General features: G+C 44.9%; 1 protein-coding gene across 2 annotated transcripts in view; it reads right to left on the bottom strand.

Annotated features, from left to right (window-relative positions):
• The window catches only part of LOC122791001 (hamartin-like), a 1,885,581-nt gene that overhangs the window by 761,011 nt on the left and 1,103,446 nt on the right, over positions 1 to 21,124 (bottom strand). For both annotated transcript variants that reach the window (XM_044058745.1, XM_044058744.1), the window contains exon 10: positions 2,855 to 3,452. In XM_044058745.1, coding sequence (XP_043914680.1) covers positions 2,855 to 3,452 — 598 coding nt within the window. The remainder of the gene's footprint in view (positions 1 to 2,854; positions 3,453 to 21,124) is intronic.

The following is a 21,124-nucleotide window of genomic DNA, read 5'->3' on the forward strand; positions in this document are numbered from 1 at the left end:
CCAGTAACCCAGAGAGGAATGACCAGACAAATGAAGCTTTGGATTTAGACGATAAGCACTTGGTCATTTGGGTCTGATAACTTAGAGCTCTAAAATCCAGAGTGAAAGATATACAACCCCCCCCCCCCAGTCTGGGCATTGCTTTACTGTCTTTATCTGAGGGAAAAGAACATGTAGCAGGAAATAACTTAGAGGGTTTGTCTCTAGACATAGAGAACACAGAAGGGTCTGCCTCATGGTTTTGGTACAAACATTTTAAGTTTTCTGCAACCATGTAAAACCTATCAGGCCATTTAGGGGCTGGTATCTGACAGTCAGATGCAGTGGGTGTGGAAGCAAAGACATCAAGGAAGGCCTCCAGAATAGGAGGCATGGATGCAACAGCAGGGGTGCCTACTTTCAAGATGTTAAAGAACCTCAGAAATCTGCTTTGATTCCCATTCAAAATGTTTTATCATATTAACAAAAGTTTCCCCAATGAAGCTTCTTCAACAGGGAAGTAAGGAGAAAGGGAATCATGTTTACCTAACACACTGCCTTACTTGCATTCAGGTAGTACTGCTCTGATACAGTTCTCTGGCAATCTACTAAAGCTCAGAGATCCTCTCACTGCCTGTCTAGAGCTGTGATGGACCTGGTAGTACACGGACTGCCTTACAGACCCCACATACAGGACCCATTTCTAGTTTTCTAGTACCATAGTAAGATAACCATCTCTTGGAATACTACTCCTTACTCTGAATCTCTTCAGCACTGAGCTCAGATAAGAAACCCTTTTGGGTTTTATTTCCTCCCTCTGCTTTTCCTATCAGTGCTTGAATAAGCTGATCTTAAGCTCTTAATGTGGAAAACTGTTTTGTTTATTGCTTGACACCTGCAAGGCAAGTTTCTAAGCTGCAAATTCTCATAGTGGGACCACCTTACCTTAATTTCCACATGGATAGGGTTGTGTTATGCACCAACCCCTCTTTCATGCTGAAAGTGGTCTCAAAATTCACTCCCAATCAGTCTATTAACCTCCCTGTTTTCTTCCCAGAATCTAAGATTAAGTCAGAGAGGCTACTTTATCCCTTGGATGTGCACCGGTTACCCTGACAGAACGATACTCTTCATGCCAAAAGACTTTTTATTTTCCTGAACAGGGCCAAAGAAGGGTCAACCTGCCTGTAAACAAACCATGTCTTCTGGGATTGTTTTTTTGTTACACCCACCACGGCATGGTAAATCCTAGCAGGTAAGAGTACATTCCTCCAGGGCCTTTTCCTCTTCAGTGGTATTTACTTATTTGTTTTACTTTACATTTGTTGACTGGGAATAGTCCGACTTAGCTGAAATAGCCCTTTTTCAGTGGAGGCTCGGGGAAAAATGCTCCAAGACATTATACAGTACAACAAATAATTATAAAAGCAAGTATATTGGAAAGATGTAGACTCGAACTATTCTACACCAGCAACTTGGTCCTCTGAGCATACTTTTATAAACCATTACAAGCTGGATACCTTTTCTATACCCAAAGCAAGCTTCGCTAGTACCACTCTCCAGGGAATCCTGGACCCACATCCTTCTCCCAGGTTGGGTAAGCTTTGGAAATCCACCCAAATGCCAGTAAGGCAGTGTGTTATCTGAACACACTACAGATGCACAAGACCTACTTACCTGTAAAAGTAGACGTTTGTAGAACACATTGCCTTACGGGTAAGTACCCACCCAACATCCTCCTTTTTTGGGATGTACACAGTTTAATGTTTGAGTTTGGTTGCTGTTGAGTACTGCTCTGTAGCCTTCATTGTGTGCACAGTTTTTGGTTTTGAACAGTAGGTGTTTACAAAGATTGTGCTTCCATCTTCTCTTCCTGCTGGACCCTAGAAAACTGAAAGGGTACTGTTGGTGGGTTTGTAAGGCAGTCCCTGTACTGCCAAATGATCGGTTCATTACACCCACAGACGGACAGTGGGACAGATTCTGAGTTTTAGCAGACTGCCAGAGGATGGAAGCAGGCACTGCTACCCAAATACCAGTAAGGCAGTGTGTCCTGCAAACAGCTACTGTTACAGGTAATTAGGACTTATGCAACTGGACTTGCATGGCCTGCCAAGAGTATCAGGGGTGAACAGGACAAGGAGTGTTCATCAGCATCTAATTCATCCTTTTTATCCTCAGAAGAAGAATCTAAGTGTCTCTTTTGGGAACTGGTAGGAAAAACAGTAGGAGGGGGACGTGAAAAGGATGGTGGCCCAAGTGCCATTACGGCCTTAAACAGGCCCTGTAAAAAATCCTCTCAGACATCTAAGTAAAAGAAATGGATGGAAGAAACATTTTTACTTTTCCGTTTCTTTTTCCTAGGTGCAATGATTCCTTTAACTAAACATGGAGGCTTTGACCCCAATGAATCTTAATGAGCAACAGAGGAATTTCCTCTCTAACGAGGACCTGAGGTATACTTTTGAATCCTTTGAAAATTATTTAGCAGGGTTCCCCCTTCTCATAATCATCAGTAACTTTAGTTGTTTCAGATGAACAAACTTCAGATGGCATACTGGCCTCCTGCAGGATCTTGGTGGCAGACATCTGAGTAGGCTCTGGCAAACAGAAAGATATACACAGTGGATCACAGACTACCCTTCTCTTACCAAACACTTCCTTAATGGACTTGGAAAATAAAGGTCTTCTTCCAAGTAGTACTGTGTTATACATTTAATGAGAAAATAACCTGCAATTTAATAAAATTATGAAAAAAGGAGAAAGTCAATATAGGCCAATGCCTGCAGACTGTCTTAGTACAATGTTACAGCACTGTTAGGTTTGGAAACTTCTGCTGTACGAACGTGTGTCAAAGAAAGTATAAAGAACCCACCTACTAAGCTCCTTCATATAAGCATCAGCACCTTGTTGTATGAGCTTATCCAGCACTTCCAAAGGAGAGTAAGATGAAGTCTCACCCTCGCCTTCAACGCACTCCTTTTTCTTTTTCAACAACTCTTCTGTCTTCTGACGAATAAAGTGGCTCGCAGTCTTTGGAAGAGCCAGGTCAAAAAGATAACTGAAAGGTTCTGAATGAGTGCTCTCCAAGCCAGAATTCTCCCGTGGTGAAACTTTATGGGGACTAGGGGTGATAACACTGATTTCCAAAGAATCTTGTTCTGTTCTTATTCCAGCAGGACTGCAATTGGAAGGCATTTCAATAGGAGTGAATGTTCTTTTGGGGGCGCATCTTTCTTGGCTGGGGGTGTTTCGAGTTCCACTACTGCCCAATTTGTCTGGTGTGCAAGGGCTACTGTACTCAGTGTGGTATGATTGCCTGTTCAAACACTGCGCAGCTTGAGGATGACAGTATTTCTTTTGACAGCCAGTGAGAGTTTCAGTTGTGCGATTGAATGGAGAGTCAAAGCCTCCTCTGAGTAATGTAGTCCCTCGTTCTGTTGTAATTTCTGAAAGTTCTTCTGTTATAGCAGCTGTTAGATGAAACAAAAATATATTACAAACTGACTGCAAGTTTAGGCACTCTTCTCTGTTTCAATATGCAAAACAAAACAGTGAAAGGATATCTACACTACCCCACCCTCGGCTGAAATTATCATTCCTGATCGCCACTATCATTCACCAACCTCTCCTTCCCTCTCTTTCTCTCTTTTCTCTATATCTATAAACAATATGTCCCAAACCGTGCTGTTACTACCTTGGATAGTTAAGTATACCTACCAAGAACTGTACATATGTTGCCTCAGAACTGTAAATTGTTTCATCTATTTTTCTCTAACATTTGTATTCTTCTCTCTGTCTACAACACTATAAATAATCGATTACTTTTTTTGTTAACTGGAAGTTTTCACCCTCGGTTTACACTGACAATAGGCTCTTGTGACCCAGCTGGACTCTCTCGGTAAGCACATGTCAATGAATAAATACTGAATAACGAAGTATGACAACAATGTTGACGACCCATGTGAACACAAAGCAGTAACAGAGAACAGGATTCGGTAATGCTATAAGCTGTCATACAATATCCCCTCTTCTTGAAGAAAACGATATGCTTTCTATTCTGAGGAATCAAATGGCAACCAAGGCCAAGACTTTACTCAGTCACAAAGAACATGAAAAAAGTACATGGGCTCCAAGTTAAAGGTAACCCCAAGCAGTGTGAAGAAGCTTCCCAGAAAAACACACTTAAAAGAATAAAAATGTGAGTTATGTAGAACTAATGGACTACAGCAGCAGCAAACAGATAAAGAATAGTTGTGTAAAATCATACCATAATGACAGATGTCCCTCTCTTCTCTGTTGCAGTATTCATAACATGAGGGAGTTCCTCACCGTAGGTGACCCGTCGGCCAGTATAAAAAAGACTTCACTACTGTAGGTGCGTGGTACATCGCACATAGGCTGCGATCAGATGTCGGCCATAAAAGTGACGTACGCATATACCATCCTCAGAACTGACTGCCCCAGGAGGAATGCCAGCCTATGGAAGTAGGGTAAGAATAATCCAAGAAGAAGCAAGGCCAGGGGGAAGGAGGGAGGGATAGGAATACTGCAACAGAGAAGAGAAGGACATATATTGTTATGGTAAGATTTTATACAACTATTCTATGTCCTTCTATTAATCTGTTGCAATATTCATAACATGAAGACTACCAAAGCTCATGAAGTAAGAGAGTGGAGGGAGTAGCTGAGGAGCTTTCCAGGACACCCTGTAGCATGGCTCTGGAAAACCTTGCTCTAGATTTGGAAATTACATCTAATTTATAGTGCCTGGTGAAGGTATGGACTGAGGTCCATGTGGCTACTTTAAGAACTGAGTTAGTGTCCAAACCCTTAAAAAGGCCCCGAATGAACCAACAGCCCTGGTGAAATGAGTCCTAACAGGGAAATGGAGAGTCTTACCATGGTGAGTGTAGCAGAAGGAAACAGTCTGCTTGGACACAGCCCACCCCAGTGCCCTACGGTGGTAAGAAACAAAGATCTGATCTGACTTTTTAACAGTCTTGGTCTTATCTAAATAAAATCTAAGTTGCCTGTGAACATCTAAAGTATGGAGGACCCTCTCACTAGAGTTTTGGGGAGAAAGGAAAAAGGTAAGTAAGTATATGGACTGATTTAGAGACAGGTCATTTATTAACTTAGGCATAAACATAAATAAGGGGGTTTGTACGCAGGGCGACTCTGTCTTTGTGGAAGACCAGAAAGGGTAGAGATACCATAAGGGCCTGTAGCTCAGACACTCATCTGGCTGAAGTTAAGGCTATGAGTAACACAGTTTACCAGGAGCAGTACTGTACAGAAGCTGAGGAAGCTGGCTCGAAGGGTGGGAGAGTCAGCTTTTCCAAAACTAAGTTAAGATCTCATGGAGGCGGAACAGGTTTCCTGGGAGGCCTAATGTGTAAGACGGCTTTTAAGAAATTTTTTGCCTCAAATCTGCTAGCTAAGAGGGGAGATAGAGGCAGGCAGACAGACAGATATGACTGACATGCAAGTGAAGAGTAAACCAAACCAGCGATGAGCAAAAAAACACAAATAAGTCAAAACCAGGGGAATTTCCAGTGTTAATGGTTCCTGCTTTTGTTTCAGACACCAGATTGAAAATCTTTTCCATTTTGCTAAGTAAGATTTTCTGATATTTATTTCCTGGCCTCCTGCAGGACTGTGAGCACGTCCCTCAGAGAATAGGTGTCTGAAAGGGATTAGCACCCTGTCAACCACAGAGTCAATTGAAGAGTTGACAAGTGGGGATGGATGAGGGTCACTTTGTCTTATGGGAGGAGGTCCACTCTGTGAGGTAACTTGTGGTGATTGCCCTTGGCTAAATGTAGGAGGAGAGGGAACCAGTGCTGTCTTGGCCAAAAGGGCATCACCAGCAAGATTTTTGGTTTGTCCTACTGAATCTTGGTCAGGACTTGTGGTATGAGAGGAAGGGGAGGGACTGCATACAGAAACATCCCCTTCCAAGGGAAAGAAAGGGCATCCACTTTCCAAACCAGAGGATGGGGCTCTCTGGCACAAAACTGTGGAAGTTTTTTCATGGGGGAGGCGAAAAGGTCTTCCTTGAGGAGTACCCCACTGGTGGACAATGTCTAGAAACACATCCCTTTGAAGCATTCATTCATGGGATGGTGTTTGGGACCTGCTCAGGTAAGCTGTCATATAATCTTGAGGATGGGATGTACACTGCCTGAAGGGTTACCTTGGAAGTTTACTGCCAGCTCCCAAGCCTGAACAGCCAGTCTGCATAATAGATAGGATTTGCCCCCTCCCATTTGTTCATATACCAGAGGACTGTCATATTGTCTGTGAACAGCTTCAGAGGTCCTGGCTGGAATCAGGGGTGGAAACCTTGTAAGGCCAACAGCAGCACCCTCATCTCCCTTACACTGATGTGTTTCTTCAGTTGAGAGGTAGAACGGATTCCTTGCAAGTGGCTGAAGGTTGCTCCCCAACCTACATCTGAGGCATCTGTGCAGATCTCTTGGCGAGGAGCAGGGGGGTGTAAGGGTCATCCTAGGTTGAGGGACACGGTGTATCCACCACTGAAATTCCTTCTTCAGACAGGGAATGGAGAATTCTGCGGGGTGCTGGTGTTGCATCCAAACTGATTTTAGATACCAGTTCCATTTTCTCATGTGGAGTTTGTCTAAGGAGCTCATGGGGATTGTGGATGCCATGAGACCCAAGACCCTGAAAAATTCTTTGGCTGTAATATGGTGATGCAGTAGAATGTTTTGGAAGTAAGAGATGAGGTCCTCTACCTTTTGTGGGGGGAAGCGAGACCCTCATATGATCTGTTTGTATTCTGCACTCCAGGAAAATCTGATCCTGTGAAGGGGTGAGAACTGATTTTTTTAAGCTTACAGCGAACCCCAGATTTTGTAGAAGATTGATGGTGAAGGCAGTATTTCACTCCAACTCCTCGGTGGAGGTAGGTAGAATGAGAAGGTCATCCAGATATGGAAAGATGTGTAATCCCTGGAGTCAGTAGTGGGCAATCACAGGAGCAAGGCATTTGGTGAAGACCCTTGGTGTGGCAGAAAGCCCAAAGGGCAAGGCACAGAACTGAAAATGCTATTATGATACAGAGAAGCGTAAAAACTTCCTGTAGTTTGGTATGGATGGGAATGTGCAAATATGCATCTTTGATATGCAGGGTAATCACAAAGGCTTGAGGCAGAATGAGTGGGAACAGAGAATGGAGGTTCAAACTTCGGAAAGCGGGTAGTCTTAGGAAGGTATTGAGATGGGACAGGTCAAGGATGGGTCTCCATCTACCTTCCTTCCTGAGCACCAGGAACAACCTGGAGTAAAAATCCTTTGCCTATTTGGTTTTTTTTTGTGACACTCTGGATGGTCCCTTGGTTCAGTAATTCTAACAGAACCTGTGGAAAAAAGGTGAGTTGTTCCCTGGGAGGTTGAGGGATGCCTCTGAAGGAGAGCAGTTGATTCCACACCATGAAGTTACCCTTTCTGAACAAGTGAGAGTACCCAGCATCTTAGGTTATGCTTTTTCAGACTGGAAGGGATAGGGGACAGTGCAGGGAAAGTGGGATGTGGGTGGGAGGGGGAAAGCAGTCAGACAGAGAAAGTACAGTTGTGTACACTTACCATAAATGTAGATGTTAGAGTGTATCCACTGTTGCAGTCATCACATTTGGGTTATCTGCCTGTAGGTATCCCTCAGCCGGCCTGAACACCAGACTCTTGGATTCCTGCGTCAGAGGCTCTCTCTTCTTTCATGACGTCAGGTAGTCAGGGGTATATAAAACATCCAGCTGATGCCATTACATTAGTTTTTCTTGCCCCAGATTATCAGGTGTCCCCACAATGGGAAGCAATTATATGTTATGGTACCTCTCCAACAAAAAGCAAATACACCAGAAAGCTTAAATACACCAAACAAGAAGGAAGGTAGAGCCAAGAGAAGTCAGGGGGCTGGAGTGAGGGTAACCAGGACTGCAACAGTGAATACACTCGAACATCTACATTTATGGTAAGTGTACACAACTGTACTATGTTCTTCGTGTTTCACTGTTACAGTCATCACATTTGGGTTGATTCCCAAAGCTAAGGAAGGAAGGAGGAAGTTAGAGAGCATTAGGGCCAGCTATTAAGCCCTGCAAAACTGCAGTGGCAAAACCAGCTCTGGATTAAGAAAAAATAGGTATGTGGTAATGCTTGGAGAAGGTATGTACAGAGCTCCAGGAAGCAGTTTCTAGGATGTCCCTGGTAGGGACACCTCTGAGAAAGGCTGTAGAGGCAGATGCAGCCCTGGTGGAATGTGATCTTATCACCTGTGGGGTAGGTTTTCCATGGTGCTTACAACATAAATGAATGCAATGGGCTATCCACTTAGAAATGGTTTGCTTTGAAATGGCCTTCCCCTCTGCCCTTCCAACAAAGCTAATTAGCAACTGTTCAAATTTTCTGAGAGGCTTAGTCCTGTCCAAATAAAATCTAAGTTGTCTGTGCATATCTAAAGAGTGCAGTATTCATTCTCCTTTGTTTTTTGGATTCGGGAAAAAGGTAGGCAAATGAATGGACTGATTAAGGGCCACACTAGACACCACCTTGGGCATAAAGGAAGGATTGGTCCTGAGGGAAACCCTGTCTGCATGGAAGATAATGAAGGGCTCCACTGCCATGAGGGCCTGTAATTCAGACACTCTTCTTGCTGAAGTGATGGCTAGAAGGAAGGCTGTTTTCCAAGAAAGGAATTTCAACTCTGCAGTTGCAGCTGGCTCAAAAGGAGGCAGAGTGAGCTTTTCCAATACAAAGTTATGGCCCAGGCTGGAGTAGAGGCTCTCCAGGGGGGGGGGGGTGTCTTAAATTTTTGGCCCTCTGAGGAACTGTTTTAGCAGGAGGTGAGAGAAGAGGGGTAGTTCAGTATTATAATGTGCTGAAATGGCAGAGGCATGAATTTTAATAGACAAGAAGGATAGGCCCTTGTGGAGCATTTCTGTTAAGTACTGAAGAATATGAGGTAAGCTGGGCACCGTTGTGTCCATCCCCTGAGTCTGGCTCCAGGAACAGTATCTTCTAGTACTAGGCCTCCTTCCCTCCAGAATGACATCTAGCACCTGCTTACTGACGGATGCTATTGGAGAGCTCAAGGAATTAGCCAGGCTGCAAGGTTCAGGGTTTGAAGCTGAGGGTGCAGAATCTGGCCTGCCTGCCAGGACAACACAGAAGGGGTCTGAGGCAGGTGCCATGGTTTTAGCAGTGTCATACTGCCAAGAGGGGGTACCAGTGCTGGCGTGGCCAGTCTGGTGCAATGAGTATTGTCCTGTTTGATCTTTAGCAGAACCTTCAAGAGGAGAGGTGGGGGAAGGCATAAACTGAGAGGCTTTCCCAGGTAAAGGACAGGGCATCCACTTTCTAAGCTTGACTGTGGGAAGTCCTTGTGCAAAATATGCCTAATTGGTAGTTTAGCAGGGAGGCAAACAGGTCCATCTCTGGGGTCCCCCATTTGTTCCTCAAGAGGTTGAATATTTTTGGTTCCAGTTTCCATTCGTGTGGATCCATGAGATTTCTGCTTAGGTCGTCTGCCAGCAAATTTAGCTTGTCTGGCAGGAATTGAGGCTGTAGGTGCACTTGATAGATCAAGGCTGTGTTCCACAGAGCCATGGCTAGTCTGCAGAGAGGGTACGAGTGGGTTCCCCCCGCTTGTTTATGTACCACATAAAGTACAGTTTTGTACCTACCATAAATGTAGATGTCCGAACTGGATAGCATCTGCAGTCATAACAAGTGGGTTGTCCTGTCGTCAGTCAGCCCTGCAGTCGGCCGGATTCCAAAGTCCGGGTCCGGCTTCGGCTGATGTCGCACTTCTCCCGACGTCATCTCTGTTGGTCTTCGGGTATAAAAGCATCAGCCGACGCCATTTTCCTCAGTGTTTCTTGCCCCAGATGCCAGTAGCCCTCTTGCAGGCTAAAAATTTGGATAGATGCCAATGTTTCCAAATAGATAGAGGTAAACACAGCAATAAGCATATATGTACATGTATACAAACAAATACACCATAAAGACCCCCAAAGCTAGCTATTAGGAGGGTAAACACCCTAGGAGTACCACAGAGGGGAAGGAGGGAGGGTAATCCTGACTGCAGATGCTATCCAGTTCGGACATCTACATTTATGGTAGGTACAAAACTGTACTATGTCCTTCATGGATGCATCTGCAGTCATAACAAGTGGGTAGAATACCATAGCCAACTAGGGGAGGAGGATAAAAGTAGATTATGGTGTGTTTAGGATCCCTTGCAGTACAGCAGTGGCAAACCCTGCTCGGGATCTGGAATAAAGAGGCAAATTATAATGCTTGGCAAATGTATGCACGGAGGTCCAAGTAGCCGCCTCAATAATGTCTTTGGTTGCCACTCCTCGTAAGAAGGCTGCGGTAGTGGCTGTTGCCCTTGTAGAATGAGGTCTTATGTTCTGTGGAAATGGTTTTCCATGGAAGGAGTAACAGTATCGTATGCAATTTCCTATCCATTTGGAGATTGTCTGTTTGGAAATAGCTTTTCCTTCCCTTCCTGTTGCATAGGCTACAAAGAGTTGGTCAGTCTTTCTGCTATTTTTTGTTCTGTCCAAGTAGTAGCGTAGCTGTCTATGTACATCCAAGGTATGCAGTATTCTTTCCCCTCTGTTTTGTGGGTTGGGAAAGAAGGTAGGTAGGTGGATTGCCTGGTTTAAAGACACTCTGGATACCACCTTGGGCATAAATGTTGGATTAGTCCTCAAGGACACTCTATCTTGGTGGAAGATTAGGAAGGGTTGCACTGCCATTAAGGCCTGTAGTTCTGAAACCCTCCTTGCTGAAGTAATTGCCAGTAGGAAAGCAGTTTTCCATGACAGGTGTTGTAGGTCTGCTGTTGCTGCTGGTTCAAAGGGTGATAGTGTCAACTTTTCTAGCACAAAGTTTAAATCCCAAGCTGGTAATGGTGGTTTCCTTGGAGGTTTTACATTCTTGATTCCTCTGAGGAACTGCCTGAGCAAAGGTGCGAAAAACAGGTGGATCAAAGCTGTATTCTGCTGAAATAGCTGATGCATGTATCTTGATGGAGGAGTAGGACAGGCCTGAATGAAAAAGTTCGCCAGATACTCCAGAATGTTAGGTATATCTATGTTTGACACATCTTTTCCTCTTTCCGTACTCCAAATGACAAACCTTTTCCATTTTCCAGCATAGTTCCTTCTTGTTGAAGGTCTGCATGCTTCAAGAATAATGTCTTTAACTCTTTGGGAAAGTTCTGGATTAGCTGCTGCTATGTGATGTTCCATGCAGTCAGTTGCAGCGTTTTAGGTTTGGATGTATGATGCTGTAGTTGTTCTGAGTTAACATCAAAGGCATCAGTGGTATTGGCCACATATTGTTCGAGACATGCTCTTCAGTAGTGGGTACCAGTGTTGTCTTGGCCAGTTTGGAGCTATCAGGATTATCCTTGGACGTTCTTCCCTTATTTTTAGCAGTACCTTGTGTATCAAAGGAAGAGGTGGGAATGCATATGCTGTTAGGCCTTTCCAGTTGAAGGAGAGTGAGTCCACTTTCCATGCTAGTGGGTGGAATGTCCTTGTGCAGAATTTTTGAGCTGGTAATTGAGAGGTGATGCAAATAGGTCTATCTGTGGCATTCCCCATTTCTTGAGATGGTCTTGAAGATGTCCGGGTGCAGCTTCCATTCGTGGGCATCCGAAGTGGTTCTGCTTAATATGTCTGCCAGAGTATTGTCTTTCCCTGGTACAAATATTGCCTGTAACTGAATGTTGTAGCTGAGTGCCAGGGTCCACAGCTCCAAGGTCATTCTGCTTAGGGGTATGAATGAGTGCCTCCCTGTTTGTTGATGTACCACATGACTGTGGTGTTGTCTGTCCTTATCATCAACTGGCCCTCTTTGAGAAATGGTTTGAACTGTTGGATTGCCAGTTTTACTGCCAGCATTTCTTTTAGATTGATGTGCAGGTGAAGTTGATCCTGTGTCCACAATCCTTGCACGCATTTGTCCAGCATGTGGGCCCCCATCCTAGGTCTGAAGCGTCTGTTGTGATGGTCTGGCTTGGTTGACATCTGCGAAAGGGTAGGCCTGGGTTTGACTGGCATGCCTGAGCCCACCATAGGAACTCCTGTTTTAAGCATGGAATTAGTGGGATTTCTGTTTCTAGACTGTGTCTGTGTTGGGACCATAAATTCTTTAGGTACCACTGTAGTTTCCTCATATGTAGTCTGGCAAATGGGACCAAGATTATGCATGATGCCATGAAGCCCAAGGCCTGTAGAACTTTTCTTGCTGTTAACTTGTTCAGTTTTGTTAGTGCCAAGAAGTAAAGAGGAAGTTCTTTTGTTTTTCTGTAGTCAGGAATGCCAGTTGTTGTACTGTGTCCAATTCAGCCCAAGAAAGTCCTTGTTTGGGATGGTATCAGTCTTGACTTTTGTAAATTGACTGTGTATCCCAGTCCTTGTAGCAAGTAAATGACCCTTTGTAAATCTGTTGTCAGCTTGCTTTTGTTGTCCCCTTGTAGCAGGCAGTCGTCCAGGTATGGGTAAATTTGAATTCCTGTAGTCTGCAATGGGCGATTACTGATGCCAGGCATTTTGTGAATACTCTGGGCAGTAGATAAGCCAAAGGGCAATGCTGAGAATTGATAGTGCTCTGATCCTGCAAGAAATCTGAGGTATCTTCTGCAGATTGGTCGATGGGGACGTGCAGGTATGCCTCCTTGAGATCTAGAGTTACCAGCCAAGACTCCTTGCCCAGCATGGGAAGAAGTTGCTGTAGGGTCAGCATTTTGAATTTTGGGACAATGATGTATGTATTTAAGGTGGACAGGTCGAGAATTGGTCTCCAACTTTTTCCTTTCTTGGAACTAGGAATAGTCTGGAGTAGAACCCCTTTCCTTGTTCTGCTGTTGGCACTCTTTCCACAGCTCTCATGTTTGCTAACTCCATTATCTGGCGTAGAGCCTCTGTTTATTGATTTGGAGGTAGATTTGGCATTCCTCTTTGACTGGTAAAGTGTGGAAGTGAAACCGTAACCTTGATCTATGGTTTGTAAAATCCACTTGTCTTTTGTTATGTAGTGCCAGTTCTTTGAAAATAAGGTTAACTTTCCGCCTAGAGGGGCTGCTATTTGTTCCCTGGTAGGCGGATTTAGGATTAAGTCACTGCGGTTGTGCTGATGTAGTGGCAGTGGCTGTGTCTGTGCCTCTGTTGTTACCTTGCCACTGTCGTCCTCTGTAGGCACCTCCTCTGGATTGGTTTCTGCCTCTGGAACGTCTATTTCTACCCCTTTGAAATTTTGTGGAGTCAGGAAAGGACCAATTTTTGGCAGGCCAGTTCCTGCTAAACCTTGGGGGTTGAACCTGCAAGAAATCTTTAACAGTTTGAACAGATTTTGCCTTTTCTTCCATTTTCTTCATAACCTGCTGGGCAGGTGTACCAAACAAACTTGTCTTGTCCATAGGAGCATCTAGCAACTTAGCTTTAACATGATCCGGTAAAGCTTGTTCCTTTAGCCATGCATGCCTTCTTATCACTGTGCCTGTCATGGCTGATCTAAATGAAGCCTCCAGTGCATCATAGCCACATTTTAAGGAATGGTTGCTAACCTGTTGTATGTTATTTACCATCTCTAATACATATTTCTTATCAAGAGATTCATCAGTGGTTAGTTTTTAGTTAACTGATCAAGCATAAACTCTTGGTATTGTATCATGTGAAACTGACAGTTTAAAGCTCTAGCTGAGAGAGTAGCTGAAGTGTAGACCTTTTTACCCCATCTGTCTAGTGACCTTGCTTCCCTTTCAGAAGGAATAGGGTTTTTAGCTGTGGTCGCTACTGCCTTGGGACCCTGGGATATAGTTTCTGGGTCTGCAAGTGGGGCCTTGTAAAGGTGGTGATGAGTATCTGGCACCCTGTAAAATCTGTCTGGTTTGGCAGGGGCTGGGGTAAAGAATCTGCGGCGGAGCAAACATCATTGAAAGCATCATCCACCACAGAGAGAACAGGAGGTATAGCTAAGGGCCTGTGCTGTGGGAGGTGCAGAAAGGTCCTAAGTCTCTTTCTGGAGTCTGAAAATCCTGTTGCTGCCATTGGAACTGTTCTCATGGCATGCAAGGTTTCCCCAAAGGAGAATTCTTCTGGTGGGGAAGCAGCTGGAATGGATTCTTCAGCATCCGAATCTTCAAAATTGGAGAAGGGAGCCTCAGGCTGATCAGTTATGTCTGATTCATCAGCAGAATCATCAGTAGAAACTGGCTCAGGGGGCTCTGCCCTAGATCTCTTCTCAGGGGGCTGAGAGGCCCTATCTGGGTGAGGTTGAGATCCTCTAATTAAAGAAATTAAATCTTCTGCCAAAGAAAGCATTTGAGAACTAGAAGAGGGCCTGGATGTGGGGGTTTACAGGCACTGATTTAGTAGTCTTGGCTGCTTTAGCCCTGGCGAAGGCCTTAATGGACATGGCAGCTGGAGGCCTAGCAGCACCACGTGCTGGGGTAGAGACATCCAAGGGATGGTGTCTGATAAGTCCACCACCGTAGTGGGTAAAATTTCTGAGGTCGATTCAAGAGTTGTAGCAGGGGCCTCAGTTGTTAGAATAGGTTCAGCTGTACTTTGAGCAGTTTTCTCGGTTTCGCGAAACCGAGACACTCATGTTTGCTTTACCGTGGTTTCGTCCGAAACCGCGGACCGCTGAGTGTCGGTCTTTATCTTTGCGTTTTTTTGGGGTAGTCGGAGGATCCGACGGCATAATGTACGCCAAATCAGTACCGAAAAACTGTTCTGCAAACAGCGACCGACGCCTAAGCGTTGTCGGTTAAAAGAAGCACAGGCGAACAGGCTGCTACGTCGATGGGCCGGGCCTAAACAAGGCAGACAGTATGAGTGGAAATCTTTATGAGGTATTTGTTTCCCACAGGTTAAACAATTGTTAACTTTTTCTGACATCGGCTGAGGCAAGAAAGAGTCCCCAACGGGTACTTAGCTTTAGAAGTCTTCGAAGTAGTATTCGGTAGAAGTAATCTCTGGATCCGACCGACCGGCACTTGCGAACAGCTTCTGCTTCGGGCGCCACGCGGCAAGAAAGACTGAGGAAAATGGCGTCGGCTGATGCTTTTATACCCGAAGACCAACAGAGATGACGTCGGGAGAAGTGCGACATCAGCCGAAGCCGGACCCGGACTTTGGAATCCGGCCGACTGCAGGGCTGCCTGACGACAGGACAACCCACTTGTTATGACTGCAGATGCATCCATGAAGGACATCTGTGGTGTTGTCTGTGTTTACCAATAATTATCCTGGAAGAATGTGGTCCTTGAAGGCTGTCAGGAAATTCTGTACAGCTAACATTTCTTTTTGGTTGATATGTAGGTGCATCTGTCTGGGGTTCCATTTTCCCTGAATGCACTGCCCTGCCAAGTGAGCCTCCCCATACATAGTCTGATGCGTCTGTTGTTAGGGTTTGGGTGGCAGGGGGTAGAGAGAAAGGGAGCCCCTTGTTGTGGTAGCAGGCCTCTGCCCACCAAAGGAAAGTACTGTTGTGTACATTTACCATAAATGTAGATGTTCGAGTGTATTCACTGTTGCATTCATCACATTTGGGTTACCTGCTTGCAGTAGCCCTCAGTCAGCCTGATTATCAAAGTCTTGGGTCCTGCGTCAGTTGCTGTCTCATCTTCCATGACGTGAGGTAGTCAGGGGTATAAAGCATGCAGCTGCTGATGCCATTACATCAGTTTTGTTTGCCCCAGATGTCAGATGCCCCCGTAATGGGAAGCGATTAAATATATATATATATGCAAGGTTATACCTCCAACACAAAAGCAAATATACCAAAAAGCTTTTAAGCATAGTAAAGGAGAAGAGAGGTATAGCCAAAAGAAGTCAGGGGGCTGGAGGAAGGGTAACCAGGACTGCAACAATGAATACACTTGAACACCTACATTTATGGTAAGTGTACAAAACTGTACTACGTTCTTGTGTTTCGCTGTTGCAGTCATCACATTTGGGGAGATTCCCAAAGCTAAGGATGGGAGGAGGAATTTAGATAGCATTAGAATCAGCTACAAGGCCTGCAAGACTGCAGTGGCAAAACCAGCTATGGATTTAGAGAAAATAGGCAAATGATAATGCTTGGTGAATGTATGCACAGAACTCCAGGTAACAGCTTCAAGGATGTCCCTGTAGGGACACCTCTAAGAAAGGCTGTAGAGGTAGATGCAGCCCTGGTTGAGTGTGGTCTTATCCCCTGTGGTATATGTCTTCCATGGAGCTTACAACAGAAATGAATGCAATGGCCTATCCATTTAGAAATGGTTTGCTATGAAATGGCCTTCCCCTCTGCCCCTGCAGCAAATGCCACCAGCAGTTGTTCAGATTTCTTTTGAGGTTTAGTCCTGTCCAAGTAAAATCTAAGTTGTCTGTGCACATCTAAGGAGTGCAGCATCCATTCCCCTTTGTTCTGTGGATTAGAAAAGAAGGTTGGCAAATGAATGGACTGATTAAGAGCCACACTGGATGCCACCTTGGGCATGAAGGAGGGATTGGTCCTGAGGGAAACCCTGTCCACATGAAAGATGATGAAAGGCTCCACTGCCATAAGGGCCAGTAATTCAGATACCCTTCTTGCTGAAGTGATTTCTAACATGAAGGCTGTTTTCCAAGAAAGGAATTTTAACTCTGCACTTGCAGCTGGCTCAAAAGGAGGTAGAGTGAGTTTTTCCAATACAAAGTTAAGGTCCCAGGCTGGAGTTGGGGCTCTCTTGGGTGGACTTAAGATTTTGGCCCCTCTAAGGAACTGCTTGAGCAGTGGATGAAAGAAGAGGGGTGGTTCTGTGTTGTAATGAGCTGAAATGGCTGAGGCATGAATTTTGATGGAGGAAAAAGAAAGGCCCTTGTGAAGCATCTCAGTTAAGCATTGAAGAATCTGAGGTAAATTGGGCGCTGCTGTGCCAATCCCTTGAGTTTGGTTCCAGGAACAGAATCTTTTCCATTTTTCAGCATAAGATTTTCTAGTACTAGGCCTCCCTGCCTCCAAATGACATCCAACACTTGTTTACTGAGGGATGGAAATGGAGAGGTCAAGTAATTAGCCAGGCTGTCAGGTTCAGTGTTTGAAGCTGAGGATGCAGAATCTGGCCCTCCTGCTGGGACAGCAGGGTAGGGGTCTGAGGCAGGTGACAGCAGTGACACACTGCGCAAGAGGGGGTACCAGTGATGGCATGGCCAGTCTGGTGCAATCAGTATCATCCTTGGTTTGTTCTGTTAGATCTTTAGTAGTACTTAGAGAGGAGAGGCAGAGGAGGAAAGGCATAAACTGATAGATTTTTCCAGTTGAAGGACAGGGCATCCACTTTCCAAGCTTGTTTGTGGGGAGTCCTTGTGCAGAATTTGTCCAATTGGTAGTTCTGGGTGGAGGCAAAAGTACAGTTGTGTACCTACCATAAATGTAGATGTTTGAGTGTATTCACTGTTGCAGTCATTACTCCTGGGTTATCCTGCTGGCAGGCTACCCTCAGTCGGCCAGAATTCCAAAGTCTAGGTCCGGCGTCGGTTGCTCTCGCCTCTTCCCTGACGTCAGTGCGCCAGGGGTATAAAAGATGTAGCAGACACCATTTTCTTCAGTTTTTCTTGCCCCAGATGTCAGGTGACCCCAAATTGGTAAGCTGCAAAATATGCCAATAAAAATGCATGCATAAAAATAACATTTTCTTCATCTACAAGCAAATACACCAAATAGGTTGTACAGGATAGAGAAGTGCAGATAAGTCCCAGCAAAGAAGAGGTGGATGGTGGGTAACCTGGATTGCAACAGTGAATACACTCGAACATCTACATTTATGGTAGGTACACAACTGTACTATGTTCATCGTGTTTTACTGTTGCAGTCATTACTCTTGGGTTAAATCCCAAAGCTGAGGAAGGGTGGCTGGGCTAAATAGGATTAGGAGAGGCTATGAGGCCCTGCAGAACTGCAGTGGCAAAGCCTGCTCTGGACTTAGAGTAAAGAGGTAAGTGGTAGTGCTTTGTGAAGGTGTGCACTGAACTCCAAGTTGCAGCCTCTAAGATATCTTTGGTTGGTACTCCTCTGAAGAAGGCTGCTGAAGTGGCTGCTGCTCTAGTGGAATGAGGCCTAATGCCCTTAGGCACTGACTTGCCATGTTGAAAATAGCAGAAACTGATGCAATGGCCTATCCACTTTGAAACAGTTTGTTTTGAGATAGCCTTTCCTTGTGATCCTGCAGCATATGACCCTAAAAACTGCTCAGTCTTTCTGAAAGCTTTAGTTCTGTCCAAGTACAAACATAACTGCCTGTGTATGTCCAAAGAATGTAGTATTTTCTCACCCTTGTTCTGTGGATTAGGGTAAAAGGTTGGCAAGTGAATGATTTGGTTAAGGGCCACACTGGACACCACCTTGGACATAAATGTAGGGTTTGTCCTCCGAGAAACCCTGTCTGGATGAAAAATGATGAAAGGTTCCACAGCCACGAGTACTTGTAACTCCGAGACTTGCATTGCAGAGGTTATTGCTAGGAGCAGAGCTGCTTTCCAGGATAAGAATTTTATATCTGCTGTTGATGCTGGCTCGAAAGGAGGCAGTGTGAGTTTTTCCAAAACATAATTGAGGCCCCAGGTCGGAATTGGTGCTCTCCTTGGAGGCCTAATATTTTTGGCCCTCTGAGGTACTGCCTTATTAAAGGATGAGAAAAGATAGGTGGTTCTGTATTGTAATGGGCTGAAATGGCAGAGGCATGAATCTTAATAGATGAGAAGGAAAGGCCTTTGTTCAGCATCTCAGTTAGGTATTGTAAAATCTGAGGGATATTTGGTACACACACACGTCAATGCCCTGTTCCTGGTTCCAAGCACAGAATCTCTTCCATTTTTCTGCATAAGATTTTCTGGTGCTGGACCTCCTGGCCTCCAAAATAACATCCATAAAGTACAGTTTTGTACCTACCATAAATGTAGATGTCCGAACTGGATAGCATCTGCAGTCATAACAACTGGGTTGTCCTGTCGTCAGGCAGCCCTGCAGTCGGCCAGATTCCAAAGTCGGGTCCGGCCGCTGATGTCGCACTCCACCCGACGTCATCTCTGTTGGTCTTCGGGTATAAAAGCATCAGCCGACGCCATTTTCCTCAGTGTTTCTTGCCCCAGATGCCAGTAGCCCTCTTGCAGGCTAAAATTTGGATAGATGCCAATGTTTCCAAATAGATAGAGGTAAACACAACAATAAGCATGTATGTACATATATACAAACAAATACACCATAAAGACTCCCCAACAGCTAGCTATTAGGAGGGTAAACACCCTAGGAGTACCACAGAGGGAAGGAGGGTAATCCTGACTGCAGATGCTATCCAGTTCGGACATCTACATTTATGGTAGGTACAAAACTGTACTATGTCCTTCATGGATGCATCTGCAGTCATAACAACTGGGTAGAATACCATAGCCAACTAGGGAGGAGGATAAAAGTAGATTATGGTGTGTTTAGGATCCCTTGCAGTACAGCAGTGGCAAACCCTGCTCGGGATCTGGAATATAGAGGCAAATTATAATGCTTGGCAAATGTATGCACGGAGGTCCAAGTAGCCGCCTCAATAATGTCTTTGGTTGCCACTCCTCGTAAGAAGGCTGTGGTAGTGGCTGTTGCCCTTGTAGAATGAGGTCTTATGTTCTGTGGAATTGGTTTTCCATGGAAGGAGTAACAGAATCGTATGCAATTTCCTATCCATTTGGAGATTGTCTGTTTGGAAATAGCTTTTCCTTCCCTTCCTGTTGCATATGCTACAAAAGTTGGTCAGTCTTTCTGCTATTTTTGTTCTGTCCAAGTAGTAGCGTAGCTGTCTATGTACATCCAAGGTATGCAGTATTCTTTCCCCTCTGTTTTGTGGTTTGGGAAAGAAGGTAGGTAGGTGGATTGCCTGGTTTAAAGACACTCTGGATACCACCTTGGGCATAAATGTAGGATTAGTCCTCATGGACACTCTATCTTGGTGGAAGATTAGGAAGGGTTGCACTGCCATTAAGGCCTGTAGTTCTGAAACCCTCCTTGCTGAAGTAATTGCCAGTAGGAAAGCAGTTTTCCATGACAGGTGTTGTAGGTCTGCTGTTGCTGCAGGTTCAAAGGGTGATAGTGTCAACTTTTCTAGCACAAAGTTTAAATCCCAAGCTGGTAATGGTGGTTTCCTTGGAGGTTTTACATTCTTGATTCCTCTCAGGAACTGCCTGAGCAAAGGGTGAAAAACAGGTGGATCAAAGCTGTATTCTGCTGAAATAGCTGATGCATGTATCTTGATGGAGGAGTAGGACAGGCCTGAATGAAGAAGTTCGCCAGATACTCCAGAATGTTAGGCATATCTATGTTTGACACATCTTTTCCTCTTTCCGACTCCAAATGACAAACCTTTTCCATTTTCCAGCATAGTTCCTTCTTGTTGAAGGTCTGTGCTTCAAGAATAATGTCTTTAACTCTTTGGGAAAGTTCTGGATTAGCTGCTGCTATGTGATGTTCCATGCAGTCAGTTGCAACGTTTTAGGTTTGGATGTATGATGCTGTAGTTGTTCTGAGTTAACATCAAAGGCATCAGGGGTATTGGCCACATATTGTTCGAGACATGCTCCTCAGTAGTGGGTACCAGTGTTGTCTTGGCCAGTTTGGAGCTATCAGGATTATCCTTGGACGTTCTTCCTTGATTTTTAGTAGTACCTTGTGTATCAAGGGAAGAGGTGGGAATGCATATGCTGTTAGGCCTTTCCAGTTGAAGGAGAGCGAGTCCACTTTCCATGCTAGTGGGTGGAATGTCCTTGTGCAGAATTCTTTGGGCTGGTGATTGGGGGGGGATGCGAATAGGTCTATCTGTGGCATTCCCCATTTCTTTGAGATGGTCTTGAAGATGTCGGGTGCAGCTTCCATTCGTGGGCATCCCAGTGGTTCTGCTTAATATGTCTGCTAGAGTATTGTCTTTCCCCGGTACAAATATTGCCTGTAACTGGATGTTGTAGCTGAGTGCCAGGGTCCACAGCTCCAAGGTCATTCTGCATAGGCGCTATGAATGAGTGCCTCCCTGTTTGTTGATGTACCACATGACTGTGGTGTTGTCTGTCCTTATCATCAACTGGCCCTCTTTGAGAAATGGTTT

The sequence above is a fragment of the Protopterus annectens genome, chromosome 16.part0 (genome assembly GCF_019279795.1).
Source record: "Protopterus annectens isolate FY-2018-M chromosome 16.part0, PAN1.0, whole genome shotgun sequence".
Taxonomy (NCBI): Eukaryota; Metazoa; Chordata; order Ceratodontiformes; family Protopteridae; genus Protopterus; species Protopterus annectens.